Source organism: Lytechinus variegatus, chromosome 10 (assembly GCF_018143015.1).
Source record: "Lytechinus variegatus isolate NC3 chromosome 10, Lvar_3.0, whole genome shotgun sequence".
NCBI lineage: Eukaryota > Metazoa > Echinodermata > Echinoidea > Temnopleuroida > Toxopneustidae > Lytechinus > Lytechinus variegatus.
Window position 1 is genome coordinate 25,034 of NC_054749.1, and position 19,909 is coordinate 44,942.

Genomic DNA, 19,909 nt, shown 5'->3' on the forward strand with positions numbered 1-19,909 from the left:
TTACATGAGTGAAAAAAATATACAAAAAAAATAAACAACATAGTTCGTTAATTTTAATTTTAAAAAAATCAACATTTAAGATATTCCCCTTTCAAAAGCAAATTCAGTCTCCAAATAATGAAGCATGACCAAAACCAAAAAACAATTGAAAAAATAAATACAAAAATCTAAAAAAGAAACAATAAAAAGAAATATTGAAAAAAATAAATAAACATAATTTTTATATTTTAATTAAAAAGTAAACATTTAAGATATTCCCATTTCAAAAGCAAATCCAGTCTCTGAGCCGGTGCGCCCATGCAAGGGCTCCAGGTGACACTGCACTCGTCATGATGGTTGCGTAGCACACAACTCTCGCGGCAGTTTGCTATTTCTGACAATTTTGAGGAAGTAAAAAACAAATGATGGGATGTTTAGATTCGATTTATATTCACAACACACCTAGAAAAATATATGAACAAGCTGTTAAAATAGGTTTAAAAACTGTCAAAACTTTCCTTCAGGGCCGGTCACGATGGTAAAGACAACATTAGACTTTCACATGATCCAAATCCATCTTCCATGCGTCCGATCTTCAAAATTTGACATCGGGGTGAAGGGGAATTTTCTCAGCTACGTCATCAGCGAAAATAAGCCAAATTGGCGAGAAACTGCCAAATCTACACCCATTTAAAGCCACCCCTTACAGAGCAACCCAAACTCGTTCTGAAACCGTTGCCGGGGCCACGGTATTGAGATCACATCGCGCGATAGTCACATACCTACCTTATAATGAAATAAGTTGCAGCAATAAATATCTAATGCACTAAATCAGTTGTCAATCCAGTTTTTCTAGTTCATGGAGGAAAAAAATTTGATAAATATCATTTCATAAAATAAAGTACAAAAGAACAAGTGGGGATGTGACATCATGAGCCCACCTGATGAATATTCATGACGACTGTTTTCACAAAATATTGCTAAACTTTAAAATTCAATTACTTTGTTATTTGTTATCCAATTTTGATGAAATTTTTGGCATTTTGGTCAGTGAATTCTACTCTAAAGCTATACTGACATACTTTCAGCCCGGACCATCCCTTTAATGGAAACCATGTAATGTTTCATGAAAATGTATTCCTTAATTCTAATTGCAGAAAATGAATGCAGTTATAGCCCTGTGTCACTTTTGTGAGATTCATGGACCTCGAGTCCTGTTCTGTACACAAGCTCACCACGCCTCTGAACCACAGCATGTACTCGACGGAAAAGGAGAGGAGTACAACACTACGTTTGGACATCACTTCCACAAACGACCGCGGTCTTCTACAAACGAGTCTCTAGGTTCGGTCAGCAGTGACCTCACAACGTGTTCCTCTGCTTCATCTACTGAACATTGTGAGGTGAGATTTATCTCTTGAAAATTCCAGATAAATGTTGGATGGTGGGGTGATGGTGATCTTTTAGAAATATTGAGTGATTGTAAGTAAGCAACCAGGAGAAACCTAATTAATAAGATCTTTTCAAATTCTTGGTTGTGTTCTAGAATAGGGTTGCAAAGGGCTGGAAAATCTCTGGAAATTTCCATGGAAAGTTTCGGGAATTTTCAGCTGCCGGGAATTTTGGGAATTTTCGGGAATTTTCATTTTTTCACGAAAAGTGATAAATTCTGTTTTTAAATACAAATTTATAAATTGATATTCTCAAATATCATACTTTCCATTTGTATTTATACTATTCTTCATTCTTTAAATTGCCCAGGGTATAAAATATTCATCAAACTGTACCTAAATACATTAGAGTACATATACATGTATGTATCCAGTAACATGATGAAGCATTATGTACAAAATTTAAGCTTTTCAATTCAATGAAAAAAATAAAAAATACACTTTTTTTTCATTTTTCTTTAAATGTCAATGTTTTTATGTGAGATCCTGCCATTATATAATAACATGTAAGGAGAACATTGCCCCCTGCATGCATAGACCCTTATTGAAACTTTGATCCACAAGTGGGTCTTCACACAAGACTAGCACAAATACAACTTTCTGATTCACGAAAGGACCTTCTGTACACAAGTCATTGGCAGAAACCTTAGGCTGCATATTCTGCCCACTTTCCTCGAGTGAAGGGTTTGCACAATTTACTCTGCTGTGTAAAGCCTTCACTTGAGTTAAAGGTCTGAATGTGTAGCCTACTCATGCCTTGTAAACTGAAGGCCCTCACGTTCAGGAACAGCAAGATTTTATGTGCTAGTCTTTGCATGGAGACCCACTTTTTTATCAAAGTTTCAATCAGGGCCTGTGCCTGCAGACTAGTTTTGGACAGCAGACTAATCCCACCAGCAGCTATGGCACTGGCTTGAGTCTTTAAATGCGATAAATCAGGTCCAGGAACGAAAAATGTTGAATTACAAATTTATTTCTGATGCCCCCTCCCCCCCAAAAAAAAAAAAATGAGAGGCAAGAAATAACAATATTATAATGGCTGACATTGAAAACAATGAAGATGAATAATTTTTCACAAAGGGAGAAAAAATGAACTATTCAAGTTTGTTGACCTCAAATGACTTTTGACCTTGATTGAGATTGAGAAACTTGTTATCAATCTCATATCTTTTGTAATATTGAATGACAATCTCATTTAATTTGATCTAGTATTTTGAAAATAATGAACAAAATAGAGGGATAATTGAACTGGAAATAACTTTAAGCTTGGACCAGAAAACTGTTGGCCTATTTATATTTGTCAGATTAATGCTGCAAACAGCACCAAGTTCTCACTTCTGTTATGCAGAAATAAATGAGAAATAAAGTAATGATAATATAATACTAATAATATAATGCTAATAACAATAATGTCATAATTATTAATAATGTTTCTCATCTGCAAAAAGATCAGAATATCCAAGAGGCATCAATCCTTGAACAATGTATATCCTTTGTGTAAAGCATTTGCATTCAACTAGTAATTAATACTGTAATTCAACTTTTAAATGAAATTCTGCCTTGTCTGACTGTCTTAGCATTATATTTGACTTGAAACTTGCTGACAAAGCACAATCAAGCATCATCTGCCAGGGCAATCCTTTCAATTCCTGTATATAAATATCAGAAAATTGCTACTTTTTGAAAATTCCCAACATTTCTTGAAAATTCCCAACACTTCTTGAAAATTCCCACCAATTGCCAAAAATTCCCAATAAATTCCCGGGAATTTTGCAACCCTATTCTAGATGAACATATAATGTCGGATCAAGAAACTAGTGTGTCTGAAGGAACTTCCACATTTGCTTGTGCATCGTTTGCGATCAATTTGTGGCACTTGCACCAATTATCACACATCAGGCACTGTGAAGTGGTGCATGCAGGCTGCTATAAAATACAAACATTTCTGATTTCTCCTGAAATGTGTCCGGATCATGTATTTATATTGTGGACATTATTAGAAGCAGTTTTAGGCCAATGAAATGGCCTGGTATCAGCAAGCTTCAGGAGTCTCTGCCCTGTGACATTTTCAGAGATGCTTTCACTACGTGTGTTAGAACGTGGTGCAGTACAGATTTCCAATAAGACAATTTGGCACTTAAACAAAACTAATTGAGAATCCTAGATCTAAAATAAGGTTTTGAAATATAATCAGGAATACCATACTGTAGATCTGATCTACAGTAGCTTGTAGTGCACCAAATTCTATGTCATTGTGTTTTGCAGAGAGGAAGTACACCATCTTGTATCTAATACATTGTATCTTTACACATTTATATTGAGCCTTCTCAGTGATAACATCCTTCATGTTAAAGGGCTATACAATGGAAACCTGTTTATCAAATTGGTCTGGTGCACAGGTTCCCTATTGTTTTGTCCTCCAGGACCAATATGACTGCTTGGGACATCGCTTGGGCACACTTACTCCAGATGCAGTATAGTCCATCTAAACTTATCCCCTCGTGGCTTTGTTTCCCTACAGGCATGTAGATCTTTCCAGCCGGGTCAGCCAGGTTTCATCAGTAATGACCATGAAGCCAAGATTAGCTACATCAGTTCTCAGAACCCTGAACATCCAGAGTTGTTTACCATCATAAGACAGGCATGCATTAGGAGTCTCAGCTGTGAGGCAAGTTTATTTTTTAACCCTTTTTTTTAGAACCATAATGACCCAAATTCACAAAGGTGGCTAGATCTGAAGGGGGAGTAAAACTTGCTGGTAAAAAAAATTGGTCAAAATAGGGTAAAATGGCATTAAGTTACATGCATTAGGGTGAAGTAGGGAGAATGATTTGTAAAACTTTAGTGTCAACTAGTATACTCTATTTTCTATTAGTATATTCTATTTTCTATATTGATAACGAGAGAATTAGGACAGAAACCGAATTACACAGATCAGAATATTTTTTTCATGATTATTTCATGTAGCTATGATCATGATCGATTACGATGTCATTGCCAACGCAGCTTCTCAAATTGGAAAGTGTTGATCGGGAATGTCGAAACAGTAGACAAACAACCTCCACTCAACTGTTATTATACCGGTAAAATTCACATTCCAAAGAATATGAGTGTTTTAGAAAGTCCCTATTTTCTGAAAAGTGGTAAAATCTGGTCGATGAATTTTTTTACAAAGATAAAATATCAGTCCATTCTTGGTCCAGAAAGATCGACGCTATGTGACTTCAAACATATTTCCAACACGAAAATGAGTACATGGGACTGTACTGTGTATTTTAGTGTTGTGAAATCACTCGGCGTTGATCGTCAGAACTAAGACGGAACTGATAATTTATCATTTCATTTTCAGTAATTGACCAGATTAAACCACTTTTAAGAAAATATTGACAACGGAAAAAAGTTTCAAGTTCGGAATACAAATTTTACCTGTATAATAGCAACCGAGAGCAGGTTGTTTGGACTTCCTGTTTCAACTTTCCTTACCAACCATTTTCAGAACATCGATCAGGGAACATGCGTTGATTTGGTTTGAATTTTTATCTTTTCTGTTTTTTCACCCTCATTCCTTCATCTCTTATTTATTTATCTTTTATATTAATATGGAAATTTCAGAAGGTGGAATATACATACTTTACCATTACTTTGTCAGTCACAAGGAATTAATTTATGTCTTGTCTTTTTCTTTTTTAAAATACAAAACAATTAAATGTACGTAGCAATACATAATTCAACTACACTTTTTTACTGAGTTAAGCTAAAAATGTCCCCACATTTTATAAGGAAAAAATATATTCATGTTATAAAAAAAATTGCAAATGATAAAAATTTAATCAAACACGAGACCGAAACTGTCATATTTTGTCATTTACGAGGAATGAATTTATGCCTGGTTCTTTTTCTTTATTAAATACAAAATGATTAGGTCCGATTACGATCACGATCGATTACGGCAATTACACCACACTTTTATACCGAGTTTAGCTTCAAAATGTCCCCTCATTTTATCAAGAAAAAATATATTTATTTTGATAAAATATTCTTAAGTTGATAACAGTTCAATCAAAGATGAGATGGGAGCTATCATAGTGGATTTTAAAAATATATTGAGTGGAATTCTCTTTGTGCACAATCACTAACCAATATTTTTTTAAATTTTATACTTAAATCTATGTAGTCATCGCACTTACGCATTGCATATTAACATACTTTTTTTTACCAAACTTCCGAACCAGGCCTTTGCGTTCGGTTTGGTCCGGTTCGGAAGTGCCAAGTTCGGCGAACTTCCGTTCAGTTCGGCTGCAGCACTATCTTAAACGAACGTTAAGTTTTTCAAATGACATCATAACTTAGAAAGTATATGGACCCAGTTCATAAAACTTGGACATTAGAGTAATCAAGTATCACTGAATATCCTTTGTGAGTTTCAGGTCACATTACCATGGTCAAAGGTCATTTAGGGTCCATGAACTTAGATTATGTTGGGGGAATCAAAGCAAAATCTTAACCAAGGTTTTTAGATGTAATATTCTGAAAGTAAATGGATCTAGTTCACAAAATTTGGACATAAGAGTAATCAAGCATCAGTGAGCATCCTTGTCAGTTTCATGTCAAATAACCAAGGTCAATGAACTTTGGCCGTGTTGGTTTATTTGTTGAGTTGCCATCATAACTTTGAAAGTTTATGGATCTAGTTCATGAATGTGGACATAAGGGTAATCAAGTATCACTGATCATCTTGCACAAGTCTTCAGTCACACGATCAAATGTCATTTATGGTCAGTGAACATAGTATTTGATCATCATATGAATGTTTTTTTTGTGACTGATTATTCTGTAGTCGTTTTCCCAGTCAGCACTACTGTTATATTGAATCGCATAATGCAGGCGAGACTGCCAGAAGCGCTCCACTTATGTGGGAAGGGTCAAGAAAGACCAATGTTTTCTGATGCTTTCTATTATATCTACACTTTAAAGGGTCTGACAATTTTAATCTTGCAGTACTGTCAGGGACGGGAAGGACCAATCTTCTTTGGTGATGATTACTATGGCTATACTCTAAGCTACATGTTCTTCATCAAAGACACCCAAGCTAGAGGACTTCAGAGAGGCTACAGTATCATTGTCGTCATGATGGATAAGATTTACCTTCTGAATTCTTGGCCGTTCCTTGTCAAGCATATGAAATCACTCATTGATGAACTCCAGTCAAAGGCCATCAAGGTATTGAATCACTATCTTTGAAACTGTTTCACTGACAGGATTAATTCCTTGAATGCACTAGAAACAGTAGCAGGAGCTAAAGCGAGTGTACTATGTAGTGCACCCTTGAATAGGCCACTAGACAAACATCAAGTTTAAGTGCCATTATTACTATTATTTGGAGTCAAATAGAATTTTTTGCTTGGAATGGGAAAGGTGAAAACTCCAGGGAAAATAATACAAAAGCATTGTTGTCTTCAGAAAATACTTTTGAAAGTATTTATTGTATGCTAGGTCCTTTTCATAGAAAACGATATGAAATAACCATGGATATGCTGTGATCATTTTGCACAATTCTTATAATTAAACAAACTTTCAAATTGAATATAGAGACAGGGGTTAGTTGGAATAAATGGTAAGTTTAAACATTGTAATTTTCTTTAAAGCCTGTTAAATAAATTTATGCAATACTGCCCTCAATTTATTGCTATTACTAATACAACAGTGTTGAATTATAATTGCAATAAACTGAGGGCAGTAGTGCATAAATTTATTTTACAGGCTTTAAAGAAAATTACAATGTTTCAACTTACCCCATGTTCCAACTAACCCCGGTCTCCCCTACTTTCATTGTCCGATTGTTTTGGGCTTTTTCCCCTCTCAAGTGTGTGAATTCATTTTGTGGTGTTATCATAGGAACTACATATTTGATTCAGAGTTGGGCGGTAATTACCGGTGGTAAATACCGTCCGGTAAATATGAAAAAAACGGGAAATATGATTTATAATTTTTTTTCAATAATTTTAGTTGTTTTTAACCTCAACAAATGAAAATAGTGTTCTGAAATAATTAGAATCACAAAACTAGTGAAAAAAAAAAAGTAGAAACACACAAACAGATAAAATCCATACTGCATACATGTACATACCCAAACACACATAGGATCTAAGTCCACACATACGTACACAAACTCAAATTATGTTCCTGGAAATTGAATAATCATATTAAAACATAAACAAATATTTCTCCCGGGGTTTAACTTTTTACATGCCATTGTATCTCATTACAATATGATTTTTGTTTTTAAGTGTGAATAAAGCTCAGTATTCTACTGTATGTAAGGAGTTTTAGTGTGTACATGTATCAGTGTGTACTAGTGGTTGCTGGTTTTGAATTTTGATATTGCTTACAGAAAAAGATCTTTTTGTAGCCTAAAAAATTACACAACTCGGATTATGCCATTTTTAATGTTGCAATTCTTTTAATATAACTTTTAAAAGAAGTTTAACAAACAAAGCAAACACAAAAATTAAAAAGCATAACTTATACAAATGTACACAAAAGTGGAAAGAGGTGTCAAAAGTTGTTTCCTTTAAGAAATATAAAATGAATACAATAACAACATAATTGACATACTTTAGCTACTGAATGTATCATGGGAAATGTAAAATAAATAACTTGTACAGTTTGTCATATTCATATTGATTGAAAGCTATTGTAAACAAATCAATCTTGGAGCACGCTCCATTGTTTCCCTTTACAATAGCTTCTCTTTTTAATCAGTCATAGTGAGATCAACAAAATTTCACAAGAACGTCTGGTGCACATTGAGACAAGGATATCCTTGATATGTATGTATTGAATTGAATTGAATTGAAGGTTTTATTATCATTTCATCGCAGCCAGTGGCTGAATTGAGAAAGATTTACAAAGTAAAAACATAATATATAAACATAAACAGTGAAATATTTGATGTAAATCATAACCGCAACAACATTAAAAATAAACAAATATTTTTTTGGAAAGAAATGTCCAATAACCAATTAATATTCCAGTAAAATTTTGAGACATGATAAGCCAATGCGTATGAACTTATATTTAAGTTGAAATTGTTGGTATAAAGAATAGAGTTTTAAGAAATAAATTGCAAAAATTTGAGTATCGTGTAGAAAGTTATGGAAAAATTGCAAAAATTAAGGTTTCACAGAGTATGACGAAGGATATTGCAGAGATAGTGACATTAATGAGGATGACAGAGAAATTGAAGAATCTAAATTAGATGTATATTTGGGATCTTTTTAGTATTTTATTGTATTTTTTTCCCAGCATTTCATGATAACAGACATAGACAACACCCAAACACAAATATAAACACACACGCTCACACCACCTTTGTTTTTATGTTCAAAATTTGACAATCCCTATAGAACAGTGAGTGGAAAATTATATTTCCCGGTATTTCCTAGTGAAAAGTGGTAAATACCGGAAAAAAGCGGTAAATACCGCTTAATTCCCGGCGTCTGGGAAATAAGCCTCCAAAGCGGGAAATATGCCAACCTACATGTTTGATTCAACAAATCAATGCACAGTACTTGATTTGGTACCTTTATTATCCTATGAAAATCAGATGCAAAAATTTTGGTATCTGTTTAAATAGAGAAAATTACTGATTGTTTCCTGAAGTATTCCCAGATCTCGTGCCAATATAGGGAGCATTGAGGCTAATCAACAGGTCATCTACAGTCTCATGGCCTTCGATGGGCTTAGAGTAAAGGTAAGCCCTGATTGATCTTTGCGACGTTGGTATCTTTATAGGTGTATGAGCAGGAGCAAACGCAGCGGAATCAACGTGCTGAGCGTCTTCACAGGGAGTTCCTCTCACCTGGTGACTTCTACCGTGGAGGGGTCAACAAGCCCTTCAGAGCACTGGTAGTCCTGACGGGAGATATCAACCTCTTTAGGTACCTTCATATGAGGTTTTCCTGGATCTTGAAGGCTGGAGGAAACAGGATGACGGAGAAGGTCCTGGAGGGACCTCCTTTAGAGGAGGCTGTAGATCTTGACGATGATGAAGGTTAGTATAGCTTTTTGTGACCAATCAATATTACTTTCATATCGTGCAAATCGATTCCGGCAGGAAGGAATTGAAGAGCCAATTCAGCACCTAACACGGATATCTGCACAATCTATATAATAATAATTGGCATTTACAAAGTGCTTTATCAATCTACGACTGTTCAAAGCGCTTCACAATTATTATGACCCGGTCACTGGATTCATAGCATTTCAAGTAGCCTGTTAGGCACACACTTGCTAAACCAATCACAATGACGGTTGTTTCCTACCATTACCCAATTAGCACCTGGGTGAGAGTGGCAATGTGTGGATTGACGCCTTGCCAAAAGGCGCTAGGTAATAGTGGGATTCGAACACACGACCCTCTGATTACAAGGCGAGAGTCAGAACCGCTACACCATGGCGCTTCCACGCCGTGGTGTAGCGTGTATATAACAGGTACCGTTAATGTTTTGTCATTTTATGAATTTAAATGTTTTTTCCACTTTGTGAATAGTGACGGAGGAAGGATTCATCAAGGTATCTACTAAGCCAGCTGTACCATCATCCCCTGAAGACCACACCCAACAAGACGAACACCAATCAGAGGACGAGTTAGAGGGAGACGATGGGCCGGTCTTTTCATCACTACAACATCTCAGAGCTGTGAGTCTTACCCAGTCTCTGTATCCTGAACTTTGGTTTAAATTGATTTAATGCCAGTTGTGTTAACGATCTCAAAATCATTCACAACTTTCTAGGAATTATGAATATTCAAGAATTCGGTTAACAAAAGGAACATGGAATGCAAACAACATTTTGACAATTTCAGCTTTCCTTAATTTCATTGAAAAGTTAGATAACGGCCTTGTTTAAACTGGACTTAGATTACAAGCCAGTTGATTATATCCCTGGGAGATGCTGACCTCAAAACTATTGCTTTAATCACTTGATGTCACTGTTGTAGTTATGTGTTTAATTCCGTTTGTTGAACTTAGTTTTTGGTCTTCTGCTTCTTGCGTCAGGGAATCTATTAGGCTTATCATTATTTTTTAAATATGATATTTCAATTAATTTTTTGTGGGTCACATTATTTTGTTTCTTTATGTCAACACCTCACAATTCTTTTTTGCAGGTTCTTGGTAGTCTCAACTTCCATGATGTTGCTTACAATGTTTTAATTGGAAATCAACTGATCGCCAGAGCTGATTGCAAAAGCACTCTCAAATCTCTCTTCAAAGTCCTCAAGGTGAATTTATTTGATAGAGACTTTCTGATTTTTGTTGTCTCGCCTGCATAGCAGAGCGATACCATAGGCACCGCTTTTCCGTTGACAGTGGCGGCATTAACATTGAAATCTTAACCAAGCTTAAGTTTTGAAATGTCATCATAACTTAAAAATTATATAGACCCAGTTGATGAAATTTGGACATAAGGGTAATCAAGTATTACTGAACATCCTGCTGGATTTTCAGGTCACATGACAAAGATCAAAGGTCATTTAGGGTCAATGAACTTTGGCCATGTTGGGGCTATTTGTTGAATCACCATCGTAACTTTGAAAGTTTATGGATCTAGCTCATCAAACTTGAACAAATGAGTTCAACAATGCAGTCATTCTTTCTGCAATTCAAACCTGTATTTTACATTACTTGGATCTCGTTTCATATAACATAATATCAGAATCAGTGTAAGAAATTAATTAACAATGCAATAGATATGAGACAAACTCGTTCTTAGCCAAACAAATGTGACTATTTTACCAGCTAATGCTTAATATGGCCAACAAGCCTCGTATGACAGATATACAGATAATTGTGTGACTGCTTCACCAGCATTTTGCTTGCTATGGACAGAAAGCTCTGTAAAATCGATGACAGATTTTAAACTCAGATAATGTTCTATTTCCTAGGTGATCCTTCCAGCTGGATGTTGCCGCATCATCAGCCACAGTTCCTCCTATCAGGCTTCCTACAAGTGCAATTTCCTGGGTCTAAGCTCCGATACTGAGCTTCCAGAACATGTGATCACCTCAGAGGTCTACCTCCTCTTAGATGTGATCAATCCAACGAACCTGAGACAGGATTCTAACATAGTGGTGTCCAAGATGGCTGGACCGTTCAAGGGATATGGCATCTCTATCACAAGCAGCTCAGTTGTACCTGATAAAGGTGAGTAGTTGCTTTTGAGCCGTGGTGTAGTGGTTCTGACTCTCGCATTGTAAACAGAGGGTCGTGTTTTTGAATCCCACTGCGGTCTAGCGTCCTAAATATAAATCCACAATTTGCCACTCTCGACCCAGGTGCTAAATGGGTACCTGGTAGGATGCGATAATTAGCGTATGTTTGATTTTGCCAGCACCATAATGAGGCTTCGATGAATGCAAGGAATGCTCCCCAGCGAGTGGAAATTGTGCCGGATTGAAATGAATCCAATGACCAGGATAATAATATACTGTAACGCGCTTTGAGCCATTCTGGTAAAAGTGCTTTATAAAAATTGGCCATTATTGTTATCGCTTTTTTAATAGATGAAACATTTTTGTCTCGCCTGCGTAGGAGAAGAGAAACAAAGACTGTGGTTCGCTAATGATTATGTATTTAGCTCTGTCATATGTCTAGAAAATCAAGACAGTGTCAGATGGATCATGCAGGCGTATGTGACAAATAATTGCTATCATACAAAAAAGGCAGTTCGATTGTAGAGCTTGCTCTCAGAATTTTCAACTGAATGGAACTGCATCTTAAATGCCTTTGACAAAGCTAGCTCCATACTCTCACTGCATGTATTTCCATTTCTATCACTGGCAAACCTCCATTTTCTGTGTTCATGTTTATCAATCTGCTTCTTCTTTTTCTTTTTATTGAAATGCAGTGCCTACGATCTTGTCAAGAATAGTGACGACACTGAACAACAATGACCTTACTCCCGAGATTGTCGTGACTGTTCTAACTACACTCAAAGAAGAATGGATGAAGTAAGATTTTCATTTTTTATTTATTGAAAAACTTCAATTATCTAGTAGAGAAGTTATAGTTAGGGCCCCACAGGAGACCAGTTTATTGCTTAGTGGGCTACCCTTGTTAAATATATTGAAATAAATAATAAATAAAATATAATTCAAAATATATTTCACTTGAGTAAGCCATTTTGGAATCCCAGAATCCTTCCTGATGCAGTTGGAATCTAGTAATATTTTACCAATTTTGTGTTCTTACAAAAACTAGGGACAACAGAAAATTCATGTTAATAACTTTTGAGAGTTTTAGATTCCCTTATTTCAGCTTCCTCATAATTTGGGGATTCAAATACATACATTGTATTAATGAAACAAACTAATGGAAGTGGGATTGGCACATTTTGTTCCTCATTTTCTTATCCAACTACATCGGTGACATTATCAACTTCATCAAAGGCAGAGGCATTTCACCCCTCACTGTGCAGTTGATCAGGTTGTGTCTCCCATGTTCAAAATTGCAGTATCTTCTGCGACTAATGGTTCATATTGTAGCAGCCTCATTTATGGAAGACTTAATTGTGCTTTAACAAGAAACAGTTCAGAAATGTGACCTGCTCATCCTATTCTCAACCTCTCGATTTCATGTATTACGGTTCAGATATCAATATCTGGAGCGTTGAGGCCCAGTGGATTAGTCTCCAAACTTAGAAACAGAGGATCTTGGGTTTAAATCCCAGCCATGGCTCAATTCCTTCAGCAAGAAATTCATCCACTGTGTGCTGCACTCGACCCAGGTGATGTAAATGGGTACCAGCAGGAAGTAATTCCTAAAAAAGCTGTGTGCGCCTTAATCGGTTGCCTAGCTTAGCCGGGGTAATAATAATAGCAGTGCCTTTTTGAAGCGCCATGAGCACCGAAAGGTGGACCTGTGCGCTAAATTAGAAGCCACCATTATTATTAATATTGTTCAATATTTCCAATATAGTTAAAGATAAAGTGACTGTTGTCATGATGAATTTCTAAGGGTCAATATTTGTCTCTCTTCTTCTGTTGCAGTAAAGTCAAGTTGCTTTTCAAGTTTACAAGAGCAGGGTCGCACTCGGAGGAAGATACAGAGAAACTCCTCAAGATTCTTCAAGCAAAGGATGAGGATAAACCTCTCTTAAAGTTCTGGATCACCGGACTTAGCTCACAGTACAGGTCCCATCTACTCACTTCAACGATGGGAACAACATGAGAGTGCATACGTGGGACTGGATTATGCAGATGCTTGCCTTTTATAATATGTATATGAAATTAAGTTGTGATAGATATTGATATTCTGCTTATAGCTGTTGATACACAAGGAGAATGTCTCTTTGCACTTCAAAATATATTATTAAAGGACAAGTCTACCCCAACAAAAAATTGATTTGAATAAAAAGAGAAAAATCCAACAAGCATAACACTGAAAATTTCATCAAAATTGGATGTAAAATAACAAGATTTTGACATTTCAAAGTTTTGCTTAATTTCACAAAAACAATTACATGAACATCCTGGTCGGTATGCAAATGAGGAGACTGATGACATCATCCACTCACTATTTCTTTTGTATTTCATTATGTAAAATATTCTAATTTTCTCCTCATTGTCAAGTGAAACAAAGATTAATTTCTCCCTGAACATGTTTAATTTGCATTGTTTTAACATTTAATGCTTCAGTCAAGTTGGTCCTTATCATTAAATCTGTAAAAAATAAAATATTGTATAATTCAAACAATAACAAACAAAAGAAAAAGTGATTCTCATCTGCATGTCACTGAGTTGTGCATGTAATTGTTTTGTGAAAAATAAGCACAACATTTAAATATCATAATTTTCTTATTTTACATCCGATTTTGATGAAAATTTCAGCATAATGCTTGTATGATCTTTCTCTATTTATTAAAATCAACATATGTCTGGGGTGGACTTGACCTTTAACCCAGTCTTGGGATTCTGACTTGCCTGCATTTGATGTATCCTTAATACGGATTTTTCACTACCATGGTACACGGCAGATTTAAGAACATAGCAAATGTATTGTCAAATTCCCTTCATAACAATGAACAACCCAGAAGTCTTTGTCAAAAATTGGACTCTGGACAAATGACATATTGGCAATTAGGGTTGATTAAATTTTGAAATTGGATAATTTGATTGGCTGTTGAGCAGAATTGCCATGGTACAACAGAACTTGAGATTCAAGTGTCATTTTTTGTGAAATATACTATATGGTAGTACATATACATGTATTTGGAACACATGGTTTGCCATACTCTAGGGTGCACGTATGTACGCCCGTGCGATATGACCATCATTACATGGCAAGGGCGAGTTCACACGCACGACAGAACTGGAAGCACATACTTCGATATTACTTACCAATCTTTTGGCTCCCAGTCCTCGTTTCTCTGGAAAACCTGCCATATTTTTGGACATAAAGTTCCAAAAAATTCTTTAAAAATGGCATCTCTGTATAAAGTTTATCCTCATAATCCCTGGCATGTACTAACTTAGCATGTACTTTTATATGTGCTGATAATTTTCTCCCCACCATTCACACAAGTGGACACTCATTAACCTCATTTATGTAATAAAAAGATTTATATTCGATAATGTTATCCGTAGAAGTACATACATTTTGTTTTTATCAAAGATAATATGAAATAGTTATTTTCAGCATGCCTGCTGGTCAGGATTGATATATGAATTGCATGTTTGAAGTTAGATATAGAAGACGCAGAGAAAACTGTGCAATATCTTTTATTAGAGTACTTTATATTTGTTATATTTTGAGGGAGCTAAACATGTACGTACGTAGATCGAAACTAATCACAGAAGATAATATCCTGAAGATGCACCTTCTCTTTGAAGAGCAAATGCACCCAACAAAACGTTGATTTGAATGAATATAGAATAATCAAGCTTAACATTGCAATTTCACCTACCGGTAAATCAGATCAAAAATAAGAAAGAGAGTCAAAAGGCGCCTAAGCTTTCAATCCTAGCAGAATCTTCGTCGGAGGCAAAATGAAGAAAATGAAAAAAAAGTAAGAAAAAATAAGAAAGTTATGACTATTTAATGTTTTGTTTGATTCCAGAAAATGTTATATCACATTATTGGTTGCTAATAAAGGAAGTGATGACATCTCCCACTCACTATTTCTTTTGATTTTAAAGAGAAATGCCAGGAGTTGCAGTAAACACCGATTTCATGAGAAAGTCTGTAAAACCAGGCTTAATTGTCAGTATATCATTGAGGATCTAGATCTGGTAGTTACATAAATTGAACTTTGTGAAATGGTGAAATATACGCTGAAAAATGTTCACACTGAAGATTACCAACACAGATAGGTGCACGTGGAACAGTGTATTATTATTATTGCTTTGAATGTCGGCCCGACACTTGACCCGAATCCTGTGCTTATTTGCTCAATTCTCAGCAATTACACAATTTCTTCCAGAATCCTTTGGCACATATTTTTTATTCATACAAACAGACACTTTGGCGGTCATTTCGATGGATTCTGTACGAACTCATTTTGATATCGTAACCACAACTGGCATTTACCTTTAAAATATAAATGTCTTCTTTTTTGTGTGTGAAATTATATTTGTTGCAACCCATTTTTATTCAAGGACTGCCTGAATGTCATATCTACAAAAGAAAATCAGTGAGTGTGTGACATCGTCAGTTTTCTCCTTTGCATGTCGCACATGTTGTGCATAAACTGTTTTGTGAAAGTAAACAGAACTTTTAAAAGTCTTTACTTTCCTATTTTGTTATCAAATTTTGATGATTTTCAGTGTTATGCTTGTTTGATTTTCCTCTATATTCAAGTTAACTTTTTGTGGAGTGGACATTACCTTTAACCCTAAAAAGACTGGGGGGGGGCTGATTCAGCCCCCCCCCTCGACATTTTTCGCGATAAATCCGCCCCGCGAAATTTTTTGACCGTGTCGCTCGCTGACTTTTTAATTTCAAGTCTCGCGCAACTTTTGAGACCAAAATTGTGACCCCCGGGTACGCGGTTCCAAAATTACGCAACATTTCGTAAGTGCATGCAGACCCAAAATTACTCAAAAACGTGAATTTGTGTACAAATCCAATGCAAATAGTGTTCTTAGCCAAAATTCATAAATGTATCATTATTTTTCCTTTTACTACTTAAAATCAATTAATTTTATCTTATTTATGGTCAAAATAAAGTCCCCGACAATTTCCATTGAAAAAACAATAAAAAACAAAAAGTCGAAAAACAAAGAAATACATAAGAAATTTAGAAAACAATAAAATACATAAGAAAATATATGTGATTTTGAATTTTTTTAAAAATTAATTTGATCAGATGCCTATTTAGAGTATGTGAAACAAAAATTAGCATTTCAGGGGCATTATTTATTTAATTAGAGCAAACTTATGATTTTACGCATAAATTAGCATAATTAATGAGATATGAGATTTTTTGCAGAATTTGATGTTATAGTTTTGTAGATAATGCCATGGGTAACGCGTGTGCCAATTTTCGTCGCGATCGACGGCCGAGATCATAAGGGGGGGCTGAATCAGCCCCCCCCCCAGTCTTCTTAGGCGTCGAAATAGCCCAGTCTATTTAGGGTTAAAAATCTACGGAGTGCATCATGTGGGTGTTTCTTTAGTGAATTAACCGCTATTGCTTTGATGATATCTTGTATCTTGTTTGTACTGGTGACCCTGCAGAAGGTCTAGTCACTTGGGACATCAGAATTTTGAGGAGAAATTTCATTTCATGTGTTTTGCATAGACCCCCATTCCACAGAAAGGAGACAATTGAAAGACTTAAAATTGGTAAGTTCTTACAGCGGTCTTCAGGATCACTGAAATTTGTCATCTCTGTGGAATGGCTCAGAAAGACCCCTCAAAGATCTCTGAAAGACTGATGGGTATTTCATGTCTTTCTAGTCTTAGACTAGTCTTACCTATAGCTATCTTTCAATGGTCTTTCAGAGATCTTTTATGCAACAAGTGATCTTTCAGAATTCTTTCCATTATCTTTCAATGATCTCTCATGAATCTTACAGTGATCTCCGCAAAAATCTCCAGAGACTGCCGAAAGATCATCGAAAGGCTATTAAGACCTTTGAAAGTTCATCGAAAGACTGCTAAAGACCATTTTCTTGTAAGACCATTGTAAGACTGTTTTGAACCATTTCAAAAAGTTTTGGAGCCCATGAAAACCACTGAAAGATTGGTCAGGACTCGTGTAAGAACTTACAGACCATTGTAGGTTCATTGAGAGACCTCTGAAAGATCAACCAGAATTCATGGTCTCTCAAAGGTCTTTCTGCAGTCTTGTTCTCTGTGGAAATTACCTCAACTCGCGGTATATCTGGCATACATTACCGAAGGTCGACTTATGCAGGGTTAATTGTGCTACTACAGAATAGAGAAATTTGTATTTTAGTGTTAAAAAACTCTTTAAATTATCATGTGATTAAAATTTGATATACATCTCAGCGAAATGGAACGTTTTGAAAAGACGTTTTATGTAGGGATGCCAGTTAGAATTGATCAGAGGGCCTGAAAATCACCGAGAATATATTTTGTATACAAAAATGCTAAAACTATGGCCTGAAAATAAATTGCTAGAGCCTGAATTCGAGCCTGAATTCAGGCTTTTGCCTGAAAACTGGCATCCCTGTATGTTATTTTGCCTTTTCAGGTTATCCATATGAATACAGATTCGGAAAAAGTTATTTTGATGTTTGACAATGCAGCTAACAGGATGATGATACATGAATTAAACACACTAGGTTTATAAAAAAAATATTGGTCTGAGTTTTTCTTTTTGATGTAGATTGGTACGAGATCAATTCGATTTCAATGTATCAGTCTGTATGATATTGAAAATACAGTATGTCCCATGAAAAGGGTAACCCATCTTGAGAAAAAGGTATCTCAATTATTAAATGTGTATTGATCATAAAATCACATCTTAACATTAAACGTAAGAATGGAATCCTTTGAATAAAGACAAAATTCTTTTTTTAATTGTTCATGCATTAAAGGGTAAAAATATCCTGGGGAGTGTTTAAACAATTTTGTTTGACAGTTGTTAGATCTGACAACTTTCCTTTAATCTGATTGGCTAAGAAGCACCGTTCCTATGGTAACAGTCAGATAAAATGAGACTTGTGGGATAAAACGTCCAACAAGTCCTTTCATAAAACACTCCCCTTAGGCATACCAGAAACGATTTGCACAGAAACTCGCATTTGAATCAACTTGAGTTTTCAGGTTTCCCAGCCTATCAGGAAAAATTGTTTTACTTTTTCCCCATCGGGGAAAAATCAGAATTTTGATCAACCCAAAAGTCGAAAGCACAGTAGTCAATCAGACTGTTATATTTTGTTGCATATCAAAACATCCATTAAATGACTGGTTACGGTTATGGTGGTACTAATTAGTTTAAAACTATTGTTTTTATACTGAAAATACATCTTATTCACTGTAACAACTTTTAATTTAATTTTGATATACATGTACTCTTCTCAATTTAAATAAGAAGAATTACATCTGTGTATTACTACTCTCATACTCATCTCTTCTGTCTTCATCTTCCCCACCCTCTTTCCCTACTCTGTTGTATCCCCCTTTCCCCTTATCTCTACACTCTGGTCATCCGTTCCTTAATCTGTCAAGTTACCCAAAGTGTTTGTATTTGTAAATAATATTTTTAAAATGTTTGATTGCTATACCATGTTATCATTGTATCGTTATATTTTGTAAATCCAATGCAATTCAGTCTAAATGGCTGCAAAATGTGGATATTCTAATAAAACCTTAAACTGGGAATGGGTTTAAATAATTATCAGGGAATTTTTAAACTTCATCAGGGGAAAATCAGGGAATTTTTTTTTTTGAAAAGCTGGGAAGCCTGGTTTAGAGATCATTGCAAGAAACTTTAATACCAAAGAGAGCAAAAGATATGGCATCCCTTTTCTTGGGCCGTAGCATCCTGAATAAATCTTGACCCATTTTTCCTCTTATTGCTCATCTAAATTATTCATATTATTTTTTGTATCAAAATAAAGAGGAAATGTTGAATTTTGTGATGGATATCATAATTTTTTTTTTTTGGGGGGGGATTCTCAGTGTCGTTTTGTGGAATGTACTGTACATGTATGTATACACACGTTGCCTCCAGTGGCTTATACATATAAGAAATTAAACATAATAGATGCACTCTGTGACACGACAGGCATTATGTTCAAAAGAACAAAACAGGAATGATAATTTTTTTAAAAGTGTATGGTTCACTATTGGGCAAGTTGCAAAGAGGACTGCTATAAAGCGGGATGGCAGAGGAGTCAACCAAAGGTGAGAATGAGAGAGGTGAGCATATGGGCAAAATTATGCTTGAAAAGGCTTCTGTGGTAAAATTTGTGAAAAAAAAGAAAAATCAAATGAGAGAAACAGGAG

At 35.4% G+C, this 19,909-nt stretch overlaps 1 protein-coding gene and 1 long non-coding RNA gene across 2 annotated transcripts; one reads left to right on the top strand and one right to left on the bottom strand.

Annotated features, from left to right (window-relative positions):
- Positions 1-383: 383 nt before the first annotated feature.
- On the bottom strand, positions 384-13,777 carry LOC121423045. The gene is made up of 3 exons (XR_005971222.1): positions 13,767-13,777; positions 13,035-13,037; positions 384-765 (listed from the first exon to the last, which is right to left on the bottom strand). It is a non-coding gene; the product is annotated as an uncharacterized LOC121423045 (long non-coding RNA).
- Positions 1,107-13,862, top strand: LOC121423044 (folliculin-like). The gene is made up of 9 exons (XM_041618323.1): positions 1,107-1,382; positions 3,952-4,098; positions 6,429-6,650; positions 9,225-9,483; positions 9,982-10,130; positions 10,600-10,713; positions 11,377-11,635; positions 12,339-12,441; positions 13,480-13,862. Exons 1-9 carry the CDS (start codon positions 1,140-1,142, stop codon positions 13,658-13,660), a joined length of 1,677 nt encoding a protein of 558 aa, XP_041474257.1. The 5' UTR covers positions 1,107-1,139; the 3' UTR covers positions 13,661-13,862.
- The last annotated feature ends 6,047 nt before the right edge of the window (positions 13,863-19,909 follow it).